This window comes from Lichenostomus cassidix, chromosome Z (assembly GCF_008360975.1).
Source record: "Lichenostomus cassidix isolate B80296 chromosome Z, HeHo_3.0, whole genome shotgun sequence".
NCBI classification, from domain to species: Eukaryota; Metazoa; Chordata; class Aves; order Passeriformes; family Meliphagidae; genus Lichenostomus; species Lichenostomus cassidix.
In genome coordinates this window covers 17,842,503-17,860,933 of record NC_139511.1, presented here as the reverse complement: position 1 = coordinate 17,860,933, position 18,431 = coordinate 17,842,503, and the positions used below count along the sequence as shown (strand labels likewise).

Below are 18,431 nucleotides of genomic sequence, written 5' to 3'. Positions count from 1 at the left end.
CACTAAACCATGTCTCCAGGTGCCACATTCCACCACTTCTCTGGGCAGCCAATTCCAATGCCTGACCACCCTTTCACTGAAGATATTTTTCCTCATATCCAGTCTAAACCTCCCCTGGCGCAAACCCATTTCCTCTCACCTTGTTGCAGCCTGGGAGACCAACCCTCACCTGGCTATGACCTTCTTTCAGGCAGTTGAAGAGAGCCATCAGGTTTCCCCTTGGCTTCCTTTTCTCCAGGCTGGACATCCTCAGATCCCTCAGGTGCTCCTCATCAGACTTCTGACCCAGATCCTTCACCATCTCCATTGCCCTTCTTTTTGTCCTATCTTGTCCACCTCTGCCTCTGCCTCCAATTCTCAAAGGCCACAGCCAATGTCAGTATTATGAAGGACAAGACAGAAGAGCAATGTTGGTAACCTGAGACCTGTTGTTAGAGGAAGTTCAGCTTTCACATTCATCTCTCCCTACCCTCACCCATGTCTTAGACTACCTTATCTTTCTACCTTAGAGTCAGTAAGAAACAGACACGGAAGAGATTACAGTTTTTAACATATTTATGAAGGTACTACTTTTCTTCTTTGCATAAGAAAAAGCAAAGGAAAAGATAATGTCCAGAAGTACTGCAAAGCATAGCAAAAGTACTGAAAAAGTAGGGTTATCTTCCATTGCTGCACACAAATGAAGACAAAAATTCATCTGTTAGACACTGCATAGCTTCTGAGAATAACAGGCAAGAAAGTATATAAATGCCCAAGAATTTGCCATGAATCCCATGGATGTGTTTTCATCTGAAAAGACTAAAGTACCAAGCCCACAAAACCAGTTTGCGCCAAACAGGAAACAAATTTTCTAAGAAAAAAGATGTCATGAACAACTGCATTAAATAAGAAAAGCTCACCAGATCTTTCTGTTTCTCAAATTCCCTCAAGGCCCCAGAGTTTAACTCTGCCTGGCACTGAAATGGGTCACCAAGTTTAAACTTAAGCATTTGAGCTATTTTTCTGCTGTTTATTTGGTCTGACAATGGTACAGGTAAACACTACAGACAAATTTTCTCCTTTACAAAACAAAGAGTTTCATTTCTAACTATAGGCTGAGGTTGCCTGAGGCTGCAACCAACCATTGACAGTCAAGTGGGACCATCTTCTTCTTTAGTTCCAAGATACAAGGAGACAGGGAGAAAGTCCTAAGGATGTTTTGCCATTAACAGAGCATGTGTAGAGGCTGCAAACAGTTACAGAGTTTGTACATTTACGTGATATAATATAGACTGTATTAATAAATTGTGCAGATAGCCAGATGAAAGAAACATATGTATACTGTGAAGAGATCTTTACTGTAAGCTGGATAATTAAATAATGTAAAATCACAAATTAAGTCAGGTAATTAAGTACATGCCACAGTACAATAGCCAGAGGTGAGTCCATACCCCTGGAGTCACATCACCTGGTGAATGGTTACTAAGTAAAATGTAAAATGTCACAACTTACAGAACACAGGCATCCAATTCTATGCCAGTAAGAAAACAAAAAAGTCCTCTCAGCATTTTAAAAATTCTGGACTGCAGCTTCACTTTTTCCTCTAATTAAATGGATTTAATCAGAGGTAATAGCTGTGATAGATCAAAACCAAACACTCTAATGCATGATTTGCTGATCATTTTAAGTGCAGAATTTCTGTCTCTCATGGTGGAGCAATTACATTTCTGTCATCTTTCTGTAGCAATATGACTGCTGAAATCAAGTTAAAAATTTCAGACTCGTTTTTCTGAGTTGTTCCACACACGCAAGATTGTACTGTCATTCTTACTACCACTCCTGCAAATATCAGGACCTTTCTCATATTCTGAAACTGTCTCTTAGGGAAGTTTCCTCTTTCTTAACAGCAGCAGTATTTATTAGGGTTTAATTCTAAGAACAAAACTCATTTTATTATGTACACCTTGCCAAAAGCAGCAACCTTGCTTGTTCAGAGGCACAGAAAAAACCTTAATCCAGGACTGTGCTGTCTGAGGCTATGCAGATCTCCAATTAGCTCCCCTAAACAGGAATGAAAAACCCTTTTCTCTCAATTTCATCCTGAAACATTTTTGCAGTCATATAAGGCCTGTCCTACTTTCTTTTTGTAACTGTTAGAGAGACTTACAAATAAGCTTGATGACAAAACTAAACTCAGTTCAAGGGTATACATACAAGCTTGTTTGTGCTCTGAGAAGGGTGATGTCCTGAACAGAAAAGAAAGTGGTTGAGAGGTAGCTAATGAACATGGGAAGCAATTTACAATTACTTCATCTTTGGACCTCATCAGAGCTCTTTCAGCATTATTGCTTTCAAGTGTCCTCTTTTTTGAGGGCCCTACAGGTGAAAATTACTCCTCTATTCTGAAAAAAAAAAAAAAAAGACACATAAATGCATCATTGCCAAAGGCAAGGACTGAGTTTGCAAATGAAAGGAGTACACGCTCAATTCTGCCACCTCCTACGCCTCAGAAGTGGGATCATATTACTAGCATCCACCAACTCTCACTGTTATGTCACCCCACAAACACAAATCCTTTTCAGAGAGAAACAAAGGGCTAAATTGAGGTGGAATGGGAAGCATCACATATTTCCGTAAATATTGATCCAAATGCAGGTTCTGCCTGCATGCCATACAGGCTGCACAGAATTTACAGAGTGAATTAAGTAACTGATCTAGCTCTGACGGAAGAAAAGATTTTTTTCTCATTTACTTTGCTTTGGATTTTTTGTGAAAGATGGGAAAAGTAATCACAATGGCAAACTTAGAAAGCAGAATGGCATACTTATTGAAGTAAACAGCAAAAATTTCTAAATTTTTTTCACAATCCAGAAATGTAGAGAACTTCTGTGAAAACCAGGAGAAAAACAACCGAAAACATATGCTGTTATTTTAACACGCAAAAGGTAATAATTTCCGATTTCCAGACTTCTACTTATTCTGTAGAATGATGAATATGTATTATCAGCACAGTGGCAAACGTAGTCAGACCCCAATTTGATTTTCATAGAATCACAGAATATCCTGAGCTGCAAGTGGCCCACAAGGACCATCAAAGTCCAATTCCAACTCCTGGCCCTTCAGAGTCCCAAGAGTCACACCATTTATCTGGGAGCATTGTCCAAATGTTTCTTGAGCTCTGTGAGGCTGGTGCTGTGACCACGTCCCTGGGGAGCCTGTTCCACCCACCCTCTGGGTGAAGAACCTTTCAGTAATATCAAACCTAAACCTCCCCTGACACAGCTTCATGATGTTCCCTCAGGTCCTGTCACTGTCACCACGGAGATCAGTGCCTGTCCCTCCTCTTCCCCTCACAAGGAAGCTCTGGAGTGCTGTGAGATGTCTCCTCAGTCTCTTCTTCTCCAGGCTGAACAGACCAAGTGACCTCAGCTGCAGCACTTGTCACTTCGCTCTAGAGCCTTCACCATCTTTGTCACCCTCCCTTGGACACTCTCTAATAACTTAATGTCTGTTTTATGTTGTGGCACCCAAAGCTGCCCCCAGCACTGGAGCTGAGGCTGCCCCAGTGCAGAGCAGAGCAGAGGAGGACAATCCCCTCCCTTGCCCGCCTGGTGATGCTGTGCCTGATGCCCCCTAGGACACTGCTGGCTCGTATTCAACTTGGCATCAACCCCCAGGTCACTTTTCTGTGGCTCTGCTTTCCAGCATCTCATTCCCCAGTCTGTACATATATCCAGGGTTGCCCCATCCCTGTGCTGAATCTGGCATTTGCCCTGATTCAAAATCATTTGGTTAGTGATTGTCCATGTCTCTTAATTTGTCACGGTCTCTCATTATATTCCCCTGTTAAAGCATGCAGAAGTTAGGGGAAATCACTTAAAAGAAATACAAGTAAATTAGTATAGTTGCATCTTAATGTTATCTGTCTTTTGTCAAAAGAATTACACTAGCAGGTTCAACAAACCAGCACAATTATCCATTACTTTTTATCTTGCATTAGCAGAAAAAATCCTGTAAAAATTCTTCAAAAACATCTTCAAAGAAGGAAACAAAATATTGATTTTTCACAAGGAATATACATAGTATTTATACTGAAAAAAAGAGCTCCCCCAAGTTGTTCTTAATGGTTAAGAATAAAATCTTAGATTAAATAAGAAGGAAAACCAAGAAAAGATCAAAGCATTCCACAGGACAAATTGCAATTAGATAACTGAATCTAATGAAATCTGTGGAATGGATTTACAGAAGAAAATTGGATAACTATGAAGAGACAACACTGGGCAAGAATAATTTACTTATCCTAACAATTTTCAAGCATAAACAATATCTACAGATCATGTATGAAAATACACAATCACAAATCCCTTATATAGTAATGTGCTTTACTGGATCTTCTTAATGGTGAGTAATACCAACAACTGTAACACACTCCTACTTCTCACATTCCTCTGTGAAGATATTCAGTACCAATTGTGTGACATTTCTGAAGCCCTTCAATCTTTCTATGCACTTTAGTATTACTTATTTATATGGCTCCTCCTGTGGTTACAGAAAATCATCACAGTTGTTTAAAAAAGTCTGGACTACATAGCCTAAGGAATTACTGTTATTAACAGCAAGAAGGAATGTAAGAGTGTGTTTCTATGTGGCTAGTTACCAAATAAATTACAGGAAAAAAGAAATATTAAATAAACACAGCACTTTTGGGGACCAGTCTTTCTTTGCAAATCAAAATTCTTAATTAACAACATAGATTATCAGGGTTGTTAATTTGTGCTCCTCCTACTGGTCAATTGACCCTATAACCATAAAAATAATGATACTCTGTACAGAATCTCCAGATTGTCATGTTGCAATCAACAGTACGAAAATCTGAAACCAAATTATAGTATTTAAAAATCCCTTTATACAGAGCTGGTATCTTACACATCAGTTCCTAAATGTCACCTAGACTTATCAAAATGTCTTAATGATAGCTAAGGGATTTTGCAAATCAGAAATATGTTTCCTATTATACATATCCTATATGTTTGTTTTGTGTGACTAGTTCACAGACATTTCACTTCCCTCAGATTTTGAAATGCAATTAAACATTTGAAATTATGAACAATTGTAATAAAATGCTGTTAACTGGATTTTTAATTGGAAGCTCCATTTTTCTCTTTCTCATACAAAACACCAGCAGCAACCAAAGCAGCCGAAATTACAGGACCACTTGGGCTGGAAGCCCACCTGATCCACCCCCCTGCTCACACTGGGGCTAACACAAGCATAATTTCAGGTCTGAGTACAAACAAACAGCAAATCTGTAAGAAAAACCAGGAAAAAACAGTTTAACAAAAATCATGAGAGCTGATCTTGCTAATCACAAGCATTATATTTTCTGGGAAATGGAAATGTCACTAGCAGCTTGAACCACCCGAAAGAACCAAAGAACACCTTACTTTTGAATTTCTATGGATTTATTCCTCTGGGAGTCTGCATTTCATCTGAAGCTGACAAAATGTACTCCATAAATATTTATACAGCATATAGCAGATTTCTTTTTATTTCTCAACGCACAAATAACATCCATATAGCCACAGGTCTTCTGATTACCTCTCCTGGAGAAATAATTTAAATACTGATTTTAAATGTCAGCTTGTGAATCAGAACTGTTAAATGTTCTTCAAGTAGTGTGATTTGTAGCAAACACTACATATTAGTATAAATAATTTTAGTTAGCAAAATGAAAATAACAGCCCATTTCATTTACCTTGCTCAGGATGTTTTTTTATTAATAGGCTTTATTTTCTTAAATGAGCAAGAGAAACTTCTATTGTCATACACAGATTAGAAATGTAAACACTTAAACACTTCCCACAATGACTGACTTCAGAATTGATTCTGAGCATTATCTCAAAGCAAGCAAAGAACCAGCGTGACAAAGAGCACTACTGCCCCCTAATGAGCCGGACCACAAAAGTTCCTCTGTAACAGCATTTTGTGTCTTTCCTGAAAAAAAATCAAGTCATTATGCCCATGAATTAAGAAAAAAAAAGTGGGGGAAAAAATACAATCATTAAGAACATATGCTTTAAATTCATGGCACATTTCTGCAAAAGGCACATACATAATTTTGGAGAGGAAAAAGGAAGCATCTAGTAGCTACAATTTTCAGGTACAATACTTAATGCACTGAGAGATCATGAACATGAAAATACACCAGAAAAATTATCCACACTTCTGTTTGTATTAGCAGATACTAGTCAGTCTTATATACCAGGGTGTAGTCATTCAGAAAAAAAGCCTGTAGTTATCTTCACACCAACCCACATTTTTAAATGTTAATGTCTGCACTGTGAGTCCATCAGTTTTCTTGTTGCACTACTTTATCTAAATGCCCATCACAAGTTTATTCTAGGCTTGTAATTATCACAAAGTAATTCTGATCTTGGCGTCTATACATACCCATAGAAAGGAACAGAGAGGAAACAACTGAAAAAGTCCACTATCTGAATTGTTTGCACATGACACAGAAGAAAATCTGTCTTAGGTGAAAGTGACATTTTTCCCCTGTATATTTTTTAACAGTTTTGCCATAAGAACTGAATCTGTATTCAGTGCTCACCAATGCAGCTTAGGCATAAAATTTTGTCCAGTTCCTGTATCTGCTTTTCAAAAATAACAGATTGCAATGAAATGCTGAAAAAAATACAACTGTTGTCTCACTGAGAAGCACAAACATAAGCTGTGTATACTCTTTCATTTCACCATAAATCAGAAATTCCACTCACATTTGTAAAATTACTGTGATTTAAATGCAATGCTAAAGCAGCACTGAGTTCTGATTTCTTCCCTCAAACTTCTTCTACTGAATTTTTCACACGTAAACATTCTAAAAGACACCACAGAACTAAAGACTCCAATTTCCACTAGCAAGATAAGGTTAAAAGCAAATCATGTTTCTAATTTGAAACATGCTGGCTAACACAAGGTAGAGATTTTATTAATAAAAAACTATGTTTCTTAGTGAGTTTGGGTACTGATATGCCACCTGGCACTACAGTCCTTGAGCTTAAGACTCTGCCTTAAAAACTCCACATACTGGGCTCCTGTGGCCTCACATACTATGTCATCATCCATATAAATACATCATTAGCACAGAAAGGTTGTAAGTGATGAATGATGTCTTACATAACTACACACATGATAGAAGGCTGCAACCTATTATGTATTAAAAGTGTAAGTACTACAATGCTATGCTATGTGATAAAAATAAGCTATCTACAACAACATTTTAGAGACCTAAAACAACCATATTTCCTCTTTCTCCTGTTACAGCCCAAAGAGGTGGTAACACTCAGTCTACTCTTCTGTAGCTTTCAGTCTATTGAATATTTATGCTCTTATATTAGTATTTCACAATTTCAAGTGATTACTATAACCTTTATGAAATATAAAAATGAAAATACTGACAAGAATAACAACAATCAAGAGTTCCAACAGTTGCCTTTAACAGAACTTTAACATAAGGCTATCACCACAACTCATTCCAACTCTGCTGACATCTATTTCTTACCTTTGAATCTTCATTGCTCACTCCCAGCTCTAGCACAGCTTGAGGAGACTTCAGCTTTGCTTGCATGGACTCTGCCATTTGAAGATTAAGCTGCCATCCAATTGTTTCAAGCTATAAAACATAAATTGTTATGATAATCAGATGATACAGAAGCACTGAGGTAAACTTTCAAAACTGCCAGTGGTGCGTATCAGTGACCAAAGTGTCACGCCCTACAAATGTTAAGCATTTGTATACAATGCATTTCCCACAATTTATCCTGGACTCCAAGACAGATTTGCTTCTCTCTTGTCTAATATACCATTCAAATTGCCTATGACCACTCAATGCAAAGCAACTTCCTATGTCTCTGATCTGATGGAACCAGCCCATAGAACACAACTAAGGATCCAGCATGTGGCAGTTTCTTCTTCTTGTGGAAGTTTATCAGCAAAGTTGAGGATTTAATTTCATTTTGTATTAATTTTTCTTTTGGGAAAAAGGAAAAAAATACCAATAAACAGTAAACCAGCTAAAAATGGTGATTTCTTTATCAACATATCTACTCATTTGTTGTACCACATGCAGATCTCAATGACAAAAATAATCCCACTTTTTAAATCATTAATGCTGAAAAGACAAAACCTAAGTAAGCATGTTAGCAAAATAATTTTTAATAGAAAGCTACAAAAAATACATTTCAAATTCTTTCTTAATCATTGATATAAAATTGTACTAGGTATAGGTACAGCTGACGCACAAATGAAGTACACAACAACAGAACTACAAGACTTCCACAAAATAATCTTCCTGGCCTTAGTGAATAACAAGAAGTACAAAGCCTTACTGTCTGCCAAGATAATTTACACACGAATTCTTTCTCATCTAGTGTTTCCCCTCTCCTAGTAAATATTGTGGCTGAATTGGTAAAAGTGAAAGTGCGCCACATCTTGGTAATCTCACCAATCTAAAAGCTAAATTCAGCTAAAATCATTAACAGGATAAAGACATGCCAAAGGCCTTGTTTTGTGAACAGCAATCCCTGCCCTACATCCTACAGTGACAGTAATCTCTAGATGAAAGATAGGAATGGGTGGCAAAAACGTCTTCCATGGGCACAGCTCAAAGACAGAAGTTCCAAAATTTCTTGCAGCTACACGATTTACACTTACATACTAATGCATGCTATACTGCATTTATTTGTACACCAGATCAACAGTAAAGGTGTAACAAACACTGGGTGCCATGTAACTAAGCATACCAAAAGGAAAATTATGCATCATGATACCTTCACCACCACGGCCAGTCCAAGATGGTTAGGGAGTTTAGCCAAGGCCACAGTTAAGGGAAAGACACAGTCTCAGACTGACTTTGTGGACAGTCATAGGAACAGGACAGCAGGAAGAACTTCACCAGATCAGCCTGCAGTCTGTCAGCTGCTCTGCAATCAATGCCCCATTTAAACTTCAATTTGTCATAAAAATAAGGAAGTTTACATTAATCAAATCCATGAAAGCATGCAGATCACACAAGGAGACCCAGTGAAGATGTTCCAAGTCTGGTCCACCTCATTTTGGGCATAGCTTTAATAACAGGATACCCACAGCTGATGAATTACAGACGCTTTAAAGAAGAGTTACATAAATTATAACAGCAGATTAAGTTTTAATCATAATTCTGCTTTGATTTTCTCTAACTTGATTACATCTTGGTTAGTAAAAATAATAGTGCATAGCCCATCCCACCCAAAAGCACCAAACAATCTAGAGTGGATTCTGTCTACATGCTGAAGTCAATCATACTAATGGACAACTCTGCAAAGTCCCTGTACTAGCCAGTATTTTCCAGCAAATTACACCAGAATGATTCAACTAGAAAACATTTTTCTCTCCAGAAATTTCATTGGAATTAAGAAATTAACTCTGTTTTTTCCAGGAGCATAAAAACAGTACCTAAAAAAAAAAAAACTAAAAAATTTTAAGGTTTTTATCAAAGAAAATGGTATAGTTCAGTTAAGAAAATTGATAATGGTCAACAGAAAAGGACTCAGATCCTAAGTTATGAGTTGCAGTGGTGGGAGCAGGCCAAAGCAGGCAACTGGGAACAGTTGCATCTATCGATAAAACACCAAAATACTAAGGACAAACACAGAGACAGTGAGCTCTGGGATGCAACAGCTCTTCATACTGCAGCCACTAAGGCTCAAGCCCTGTGCTCCTCAGTTAGAAAGGACTTTCTATCAGCCACTTGAACAGTTTATTACTGTAGTATGGAAACCAAGCCTTTGTTGGGATAGCAGCTCATCCAGGATCATAAAATAATGCCCCACTTGAGACAAAAACAATATCCGAGAAGTCTGACTTTTAAGACTTTTCTGAAGCTGTTAAATACTGTCTACTCTGCATAGCATGAGGAACAAACCACCAAAAATACAGAAATTCAAATTTATGTTTTCTGTGTCACTTTTAATACACATCTATCTTAGAATATTGTAGAGGCATCAGAACAAATACAATATATGTGACAGCACACTCACCTGAGTTTACAGCTGAAGAGCAACTGTAACTCTTGTTTTATATTGCTTTGCCTTAAAAATTACTTTATTTTCCTCTACAATTCATGTATGTTTTCTGTTTCAAACATAGCTGTATGAGAATAAGTTGTAATTAATAAAGAGCACGCTGTCTAAGGCATCAAAATAGTCCATTTTCTTGAAAAAAAATGCAGCATGTATCTGGCTATGGTTGTGTTTACTTAGAAGATATTCAACATCCTGAAATGTCAATTAACCTTTTGAGAGTGGTGACAAGTTTTTGCATGGCATTTGTGGCAAGGCACAGTATTTGTTAGCCACAAAGTGGCACATATTTTAGGGCACATTTTTTCAAATATGAAAGGACTATAAAATTATTTTTACTTCTGGTATAAAACTTGTTACAGAAAACAGAATGATGGGAGAAGGGTGCCAGAATCTGTGATATATAAACTGAAAAGCATTTATTGGGGCAGGGGAGAAGTATTTCTCCATTCCTAGCATGAAAACAAAGTCATGTTTTTAGATACTGTAGACCTTTAGCTTCTTTTCACCATTTCTTATCAGCAAGTTAGAAATGTGCAAGCTACCTTGTCACTGCAACACTAAACACTGTTGAAAATACACTGTTTAGTGCTGTAACTTCTCACTGATATCTCTAGTACTTATTTAACCTCAAGGTTATGTTCAGAAAAGAAAAAAACAAAAACAAGGAGGTACAAGCTGGAAAAAAGGAAAGGAAAAAAACACAGGTACTAAATAAAACCAATAGTGAGAATGTATGAAAATATTTCAGATGTGCTCCATGAACCCTATGGCAAATGAGTCAGGGTAACAAAGATATGAGGAAGCTTTCAACAATTCCTCAAAGTCCTCAGTTATTGTGGCCCTTTTGTTTCATTCAGGCTTCTGAAGTCTACCATGACACTCAGGACTAACAGACATGGAAGAACTTGCACACCTACCCCTCCCAGCACCTACTTGGTACCCACTGTAGATGAGATAGGTAAGTTCATGCCTGCTGAACCAGCTCAGTACCCCCACACCCCCAGCACTTCTCAGTTGCCACTCACAGCTGTCCCAGGGCAGATCCACACTAGAAAGCAGCTTGCTCTCCTACTCTAAGAGGATCTGACCCTTCATTTGAAGATGACCAGCACCTTTACAGGTACATACATCATCTCTGGTCAGTCTGTGATGGCTACAGTCCTTTTCATCCTGTGTAAAACACCGTATCTTTCAACTCAAGCCCACTGTCCTGTCCACCAGATTATTTTCCATGTTAAACAGTAGAGCATAGTATTTTACACAATAAGACAAGATCATCACCAGTCTAACATTAACTATGGTAAAAAAATTTGGTGAAAGTCACTCTTACAAAAAGCCCAGTGCACTAAATGTCAAGGCAGCTTTCACACCTGATTTAAACCTCAAGCACGATCTCCAACCAAAAGAAGGTTCACACAGTCAAAATTAACACCCACAGAATCCACCATTTCCCTTGTCACTGCCCATTGCTTTTACATACTCTATTGCCTCTTTCTGGCAATATCTTCACCCCAGTTCCTTACTGCCACTTTTCACTGCCCATAAACATTACTACAGATTAAACCCAAGCAGAGAAGAAATTCAAGAAGTGTGATAAACAGGACAAGTTTCAGTATTAGTTGTCAAAAAATACTTCTCCCAACTACACAGATATATTTATTTTACTCTTCAGTGAGAAATCAAATCAATATTTTTCAGCAAAGACATTCAGGCTAATCATGTTAACTATACAGGAACCAGGCTATCAGACTCAAAATTAAGGACTACAACTTTGAGAAGGAATGCAGAACAAATGTCAATAATAGAGATGTTGGAGGGCTTCAACCTGAAGGACCAAGAATGGAGCCAAAGTGAACAAGAAACTGACGCTGAAAAAAAGGCTGGCAAGGACCTAACTTGAGGAAACAAAATAAGGGGAAGTGTTGTGAAACAGGGACAACAAAATGGGAACAGAATTTCAGAAAATATATATTCACCTAAAATTTCTTACCCAATACTTCTAACTTCAGCCAAACTTCTGGAGCAGGGTCCAGTATTTTCAAAGGACAACAGAAAAAAGGGGCTTAAATACTCAGTCAGTACCAGACGAGGGAAAGTGAATAGTTTTTTTGTTGGTCTTGGTTGATAAACAGAGATCACACCTCCCACCTGTCTCCACACTCATAAAGACTGGAAGTTTGTTTTAATTTTAAGCATAAAACTGGAATTATCATTTACATTATCTGATTCTAGAAGGTCATCTAATGTCATAACATATCATTACAGAAGACCAGTATTATGGCTCTCAGAACTCATTTCTGTGGCACAGCTTACTTCTTAGCACAGAGCCAGCAGAATGCCATAATACCACGCAAACCACTGTTTCTCATCCATGATTTGGCACCTGTTTGTCCCTTAGAAAGCACTTTTAAGCATAGGCTCACAAAAGGTGAGAGCAACAATGAGTAAACACATCAATGAATCAGCAAGAACTACAATATGGAAATACTGCTTGGACACATAAAATCAGCAGCATTGAGGCTTTTATAACTACCAGACATTTAGACAGTTATGATACAGCCAATTTAACCTATTGTGAAGATCTAATTATTTTGTTCATATTCTTGTGCTCCATTTTCTTGGCAAGATTTGCTGTTTTCAGAACACTTAGCTTTCACTAAATAGAGTAAGATGTTTTATTCAGAAAACATAAAGGACGCAGAACACGTGGACAATTAATCAGCATTACAGGTTAAACACTACTTAACAATCCACTGTAAATAAACTGGCTACAGGAAACATCATGAAGACCCTGCCATATCCAGTATTAGCATCTCTGACAAGCAAATGGCCCATGAGCATTTCTACAGGCAGAGAGAGAAATGCTGATTAGCAGTTAGCAAAGAGCAAGGAAAAGAACTCTAAAAAACAGTGTTTCATCCTAAAGTCTAAAAAGTGAGAAAAACACACTTCTGGGCTTGTTAACAAGCCTGATGGGCAGGGAATGCAGAAGCAATTCTAAACTGGCAGCAGTGTCCTGTAGTTTTATGCGTAAGACAGAAATGAGGTTATGAAAGCCCTGGATGGGAAAGGAACATTCAGCATAGGCAAACTAACATACCCGATTTGTAGAAGTCTACTACAAGTACAACAACAAATGTTTTCAGTATAGCCAAAAGGTAATTGGTAAATAAAAGTGATGACATTACCATATAATTGTTAATCTTTCAAAATCAGTTATGTAATACAGCTTTTCAATAGTATTATTTCTACTGAATATTTCCTCCACTGTCAATGGGCTATGGTTTTGTTTGTCTGCTTGAACTTTTTTCAAAGCAACAAAATTCCCCAACGTGCGCCTTTTCAGGCAGCAAAAGATTTTCTTTACCACAAAGTTGCTAAGGAACTGCTGAAGCTTTCCAACATGTCTGAAAAGAATTTTAAAGCTTGTGACCCACAGTCAGAATTAAAAGCCACCAACATAAGCACAAACCCTAACATTCCTTCTGAAAATTCAAAACTGAGTGCTTCTAATCATAGAATGGTTTGGGTTGAAAGGGACCTTAACGATGAACTAGTTCCAAATCCCCTCTCCCCCTTAAGCATGGACACCTTCCAGTAGAACAGGTTACTCAGAGCCAAATCCAGCCTGGCCTCGAACACTTCCAGGGATGGACCATCCATAGCTCCTCTGGGCAACCTGTTGCAGTGCCTCACCACCCTCACAGTAAAAAACTGCTTCCTAACATCTAACCTAAACCCATCCTTTCTCAGTTTAAAGCCATTACCATTCATTGTATCACCACATGCCCTTGTAAAAAGTTCTTCTCCAACTCTGTTGTAGGTTAGCCTTGTGAGGCAGACCCCTCCCAGTACTGGTGGTGCTGACAGACTTGATTAACATGGACACCTGTGTTTGTAGTTGCCAGCAGCTTTCTATGGCACAGAATGCTTCCATAGACTTGCACAGCTAAGAACTAACATCCAGGTCTCCTGACTTTAGGTCCATACTCAAAGACCCACTTTAGGGTAGTTTAAGTGCATCTATAGTAACTTTCCTTCTCAGTCTAATTTATTTGAGGACATGCTGAAGTAATGAAACACATTTTCGTAGGTTTTTAAAAACCACTTAAAGGACACAGAATGTCAATAACTTCTTACTGCCTCATTGTTTTACAGGCACCACAGAAAACAGTCTTCTATTAGGCAGAAGCCTAACAAACTATTTCAGATAAAGTAGGTCAGTTACAGTCATACAGAAATTAGTTTCATGCTCCACTGCTATATAGATCCACCCATTTGATTTTCAAATCATTTAATCCTTATTTTGAGAGACCACTTACTTCAAAATGATCTGGTATTTGTGATAACTTCAGTGTTACTGCACATCACATTTGCTTTTTATAGCCTGAGGAAAAAGCTGACATGCTTGAAGCACTTTCAATTAAAAATACCAAAACAATGTACAAGTGCACAGCACTGTTTTTCAAAGTTACACTTTCCTCATCTATTTCTACTAAATGTGGTGTATCTGTAAAAGCATATATCAGTTTACACACAGCAACTACTCTTGGAGGTAAGTTCAGCTTCACTATATCAATGCTGGAGTGTCCTGTACTTTAATTCATAGTTAAAAGTCAATATTGACACCATGAGATTGCAAAGTCTAAACTTCTACTATTTTAGAGTTAAGAATGAATAACTAACATTGTGGAAGAGTGCATAAAAGGGAGATGAAAACCCAGTCTTTAGCCCATTCTTGAGGAAGATTTCTGACAGCTGAAGAAATAAGGAGCTACCCTTGAATAGCCCCAGTGTGAGCAAAAACTTTACCTTGAAAATGAAGCCTGACAAACTGAAAAAGTGCACTACAAAATGTAGCTGCTTGCAGTAATGGGGAAAACGAACAACTCAATGTCCCTGCCCACACATACCTCAGCTATGTACTTATAATGTCCCCAAATACAATAATTACAGAAAGAGAGATATTACAGCTTATTTTAACAAATGAAATCAGAATTTAGTTATTTTATCTCAGATATTAATTCATTCACTTCAGTTATTTTTCCCTCTAATTTGAGAGGAATAGTTCAACTTTAAAAATCAAACATTTCCTGGAATAATCAAAAGAGCTGTTCATGCAATTTAAGTCATCCATACTGTCCTCACTGAAATTGTTATGAACAGTGAAAGAAGGGATAATGGGATATGAAAGACATCTCCAAAAAATCTTTTTCTCATATTATTATCGTATACATCACACTGACACAAAACATTTAAGAATGTTTTCCACTCAACAAAATATTTTGAGGAAATAAATAATCCATAAGAAATTTTCTAGTACAGTTTTTTCACTTACATTTTTTTCAGTTGTCCTAAGCAAACAACCTAGAGGAAAATTAGTATGGCCATTATTTCACTCAGTTTAATTCTTGAAAGAGTAACTGCCACAGTTCCTGCACTGAAGACAATGTATTCCTCAATTCATTGTAGAAAATTAAAATACTCACATTTGAAGTCTGGGGATCGTCTCCCCTCATCTTTCAATAATTAGTTAAACAAAATGTACTAAGTCACAGTTAAATAGATAAGTAATTTTCATTTAAAGAAAGTACAGCAACATGTATATACAGTTTTAATATATTAACTAGCAGTTTTGTAAGGATGGGAGAGGACTAAATGTGTATAACGAGTTAAAAAAAAATTGGTCTTCAATGCATTATTGTAACTTCATACCTGTGTAATCATACCAGCATAAAACTAGAGGAAACCATTAAGTCTTCTCTATAAAATTTACAGCCGGAGGTGCCAATTCCACTTTTCATCAGCAAACTCAGCACTCCAGAATCAAAAATCAAAATTAGACATGAAAATGTCTAATTCTGCCTGCTGTGATGATGAAAATAATTTAGGACTGATTTAAGGGTGTCAAAACATGCCTGACTATGAACTCCTTCAAAAACTCTCTCCATCTCCTTAAAAAAAGAGTATTACTGCAGAGGAGACAGCAGTAAGATAAAGACAAAAGTGTACTCAATTTAGCAAATAAATATTAAAACAGGAGAAAAAAGGGGCAACATTTCAAGAGAAGGTAATGATTGGCAGGCAAAAATTGCCAATCATCACAGTTAGGGTCTTTGTAACAGAAATAAGGTGTAATCAGGAAGAGAGTGTTTCCTTTAATATAAGCCCCAGATAAAATACCAATTTTCTCCTGATGGGAAACTTGAGCATTGTGAGCACTAGAGATGACTGCTGAAACACAATGATTTTAATTCTCCATTTGCTACTGACTTCAGTTGTACTAAGGTGGTGTGAATATCTTGGAAGGAAGCTCTGGATGCTGCAGCTTCCTTTCAGCAGGTCTCACTGTAACAAGTGCTCCATAGGTGAGGAACGCTGCCATCAAACAGCTGGATTTTCATATGGTTGCATCAAATTTCTCACTACAGTCCTTTACCACATTTTTTATAGAAAGAGCAAAAGATGATGGTCTACAGTAGTTAAAAACCTGTCTCTCTACTGCACAAACATATTCAACTCCAATGCAAATCAGTATCACCATCTCATAAATGGGTTACTGAGACATTTTGTAGTTTCGGTGAAAGTACTTTTCAACGGCAGGTTTAAAATTTGTAACACTCATATTTTACCTGTACATACGACTTACAAAATTAATAACTAGCACCTTCAGCTGACAGTGTTAGGCAAATCTTCTAATTAAATGCAAGACTTGGAGCAGGCACCACAAAAATATCAGGTAACTATCAACAAAACCGTAGGTACAACCACTCATCCATAGAACACATTCAGTACAATACACTGAAGTTTTTTATTAACTACAAGTCTGTATTAACAGTCAGTTATAACACACATGCACAGCCAAGTTAAGCAGAAGTGGCATAGTCAATGACTGCGACTCCTACTAAATTTTTAAGACTGGACTTTGAAACTTTAGTGACCATTTTACAACGTTTCTCAGTCATGCAGGCATAAGAAAGTAACAGTCACTGGATGAATCTTATCCATCTAGACACAGTACTAGAAAGCAAAGTCAAATCAGATTCTGCCTTAATCTTGCAGATATTGTGAGACCACCAGCAAACAGGCAAACAAAAGAAAACAAAACAAAAAACAAAAACAAAAAACAAAAAAAAAACCAAACAAAAAAAAAAGGCAAGCAGAAACCATGGTTTTCACCAGTAGACAAGAATAACTAGAAATAAAGGCAGTTACAACGTAAAGGCAAAGAAAGAATTGGATTGAACTAGGCAGACAGAGAATGTACAAAATCCTGTAAAAAATATTGATCAAATAGCACACAATTGCTGGGGATGGAGGAAGAAAAGTGTCTTAGCCTCAAAAGAAGGCACTGTTATGACCAAGACACTGAAAATAGGTTGGATCAAAGACTCAGTCGAGTGATTAAACCATGCAAGTGGGATAGAGGCACTGAATGAGAAAAAATAATCACTAAAGTGAGCATTATGTTGGCTGTACAACTCCTGGACCCCTCAGCATAGCTTTCCCTAATGATATAAGTAACTTAAGAAGGCAGCTAAAAACTTAAAATAAAGAGCACAAGTTTTTTAGCTCTGTAAGCTCTAAGTTTAAGCTTGTAATTAATGCTAGAAAAAGCAACAGGAGCAAAGCAAAGAGCCAGTACCTCACTTCTCAGAGAAGATAGTAAGAGCACAGTAAAAATAGAAGAGATTGGGATTTAAATCTAAAAGGAAAATATGCACCTAAATCTACATTATTTGGTGAATATGTAAATTTAATGAGATTCTTCATCCAGGCTTGGCTCTCTCCTGAAGGTTAATTTCTTCTGTTTTCCCATTTTTGTCTTCAAAGATAAAATCCTTTTTCTTTTCAGCAAACTTAGCACATATACCAAGAAAAGTAGTATTTTCAGACCTCTTTGTTCAATATTCAAACCAAACCCCCTCACCTCTTTAACCCTGGAATTCAAGGAAAAGACACAATCCAAAAAGAACCAATATGCTTCAAAAGGAAGGAAACAAAAGAAACAATATTACATGAAATTGATAGAATAAGACTAGTGCTAAGCTGCAACAACTTCAAAAGACTTTCCCCTAACTGAAGTTACTGTGAGTTTTCATCTTTAAGTGGTTTTTACTGATACGCAGCTACCTTGAAAGCAAACATAAAGAGACTCTATGACAAACATTAGAAACAGCATTCAGGTATCAAAAACCCTAGCATTTTGGGGTTCACTTTATGCAAAAGGTAAATGTGGTGTTGTGCTCTGTGTCTAAGGGAAATCTGTGGTCATAGAGTTGCAGTAAAAATGCACACCAGTCTATGACCACTTTTATTAAGTCATGGCTG

The 18,431-nt window shown here is 37.3% G+C and overlaps 1 protein-coding gene across 3 annotated transcripts in view; it reads right to left on the bottom strand.

Annotated features, from left to right (window-relative positions):
• Nucleotides 1-18,431, bottom strand: part of COMMD10 (COMM domain containing 10) — a 110,037-nt gene that overhangs the window by 77,950 nt on the left and 13,656 nt on the right. For all 3 annotated transcript variants that reach the window (XR_014846698.1, XM_085041976.1, XM_085041974.1), the window contains exon 5: nt 7,541-7,651. Coding sequence is in view for 2 of the 3 variants with exons in the window: in XM_085041976.1 (XP_084898102.1) it covers nt 7,541-7,651 (111 nt within the window). In the remaining variant the exon portion in view is untranslated. The remainder of the gene's footprint in view (nt 1-7,540; nt 7,652-18,431) is intronic.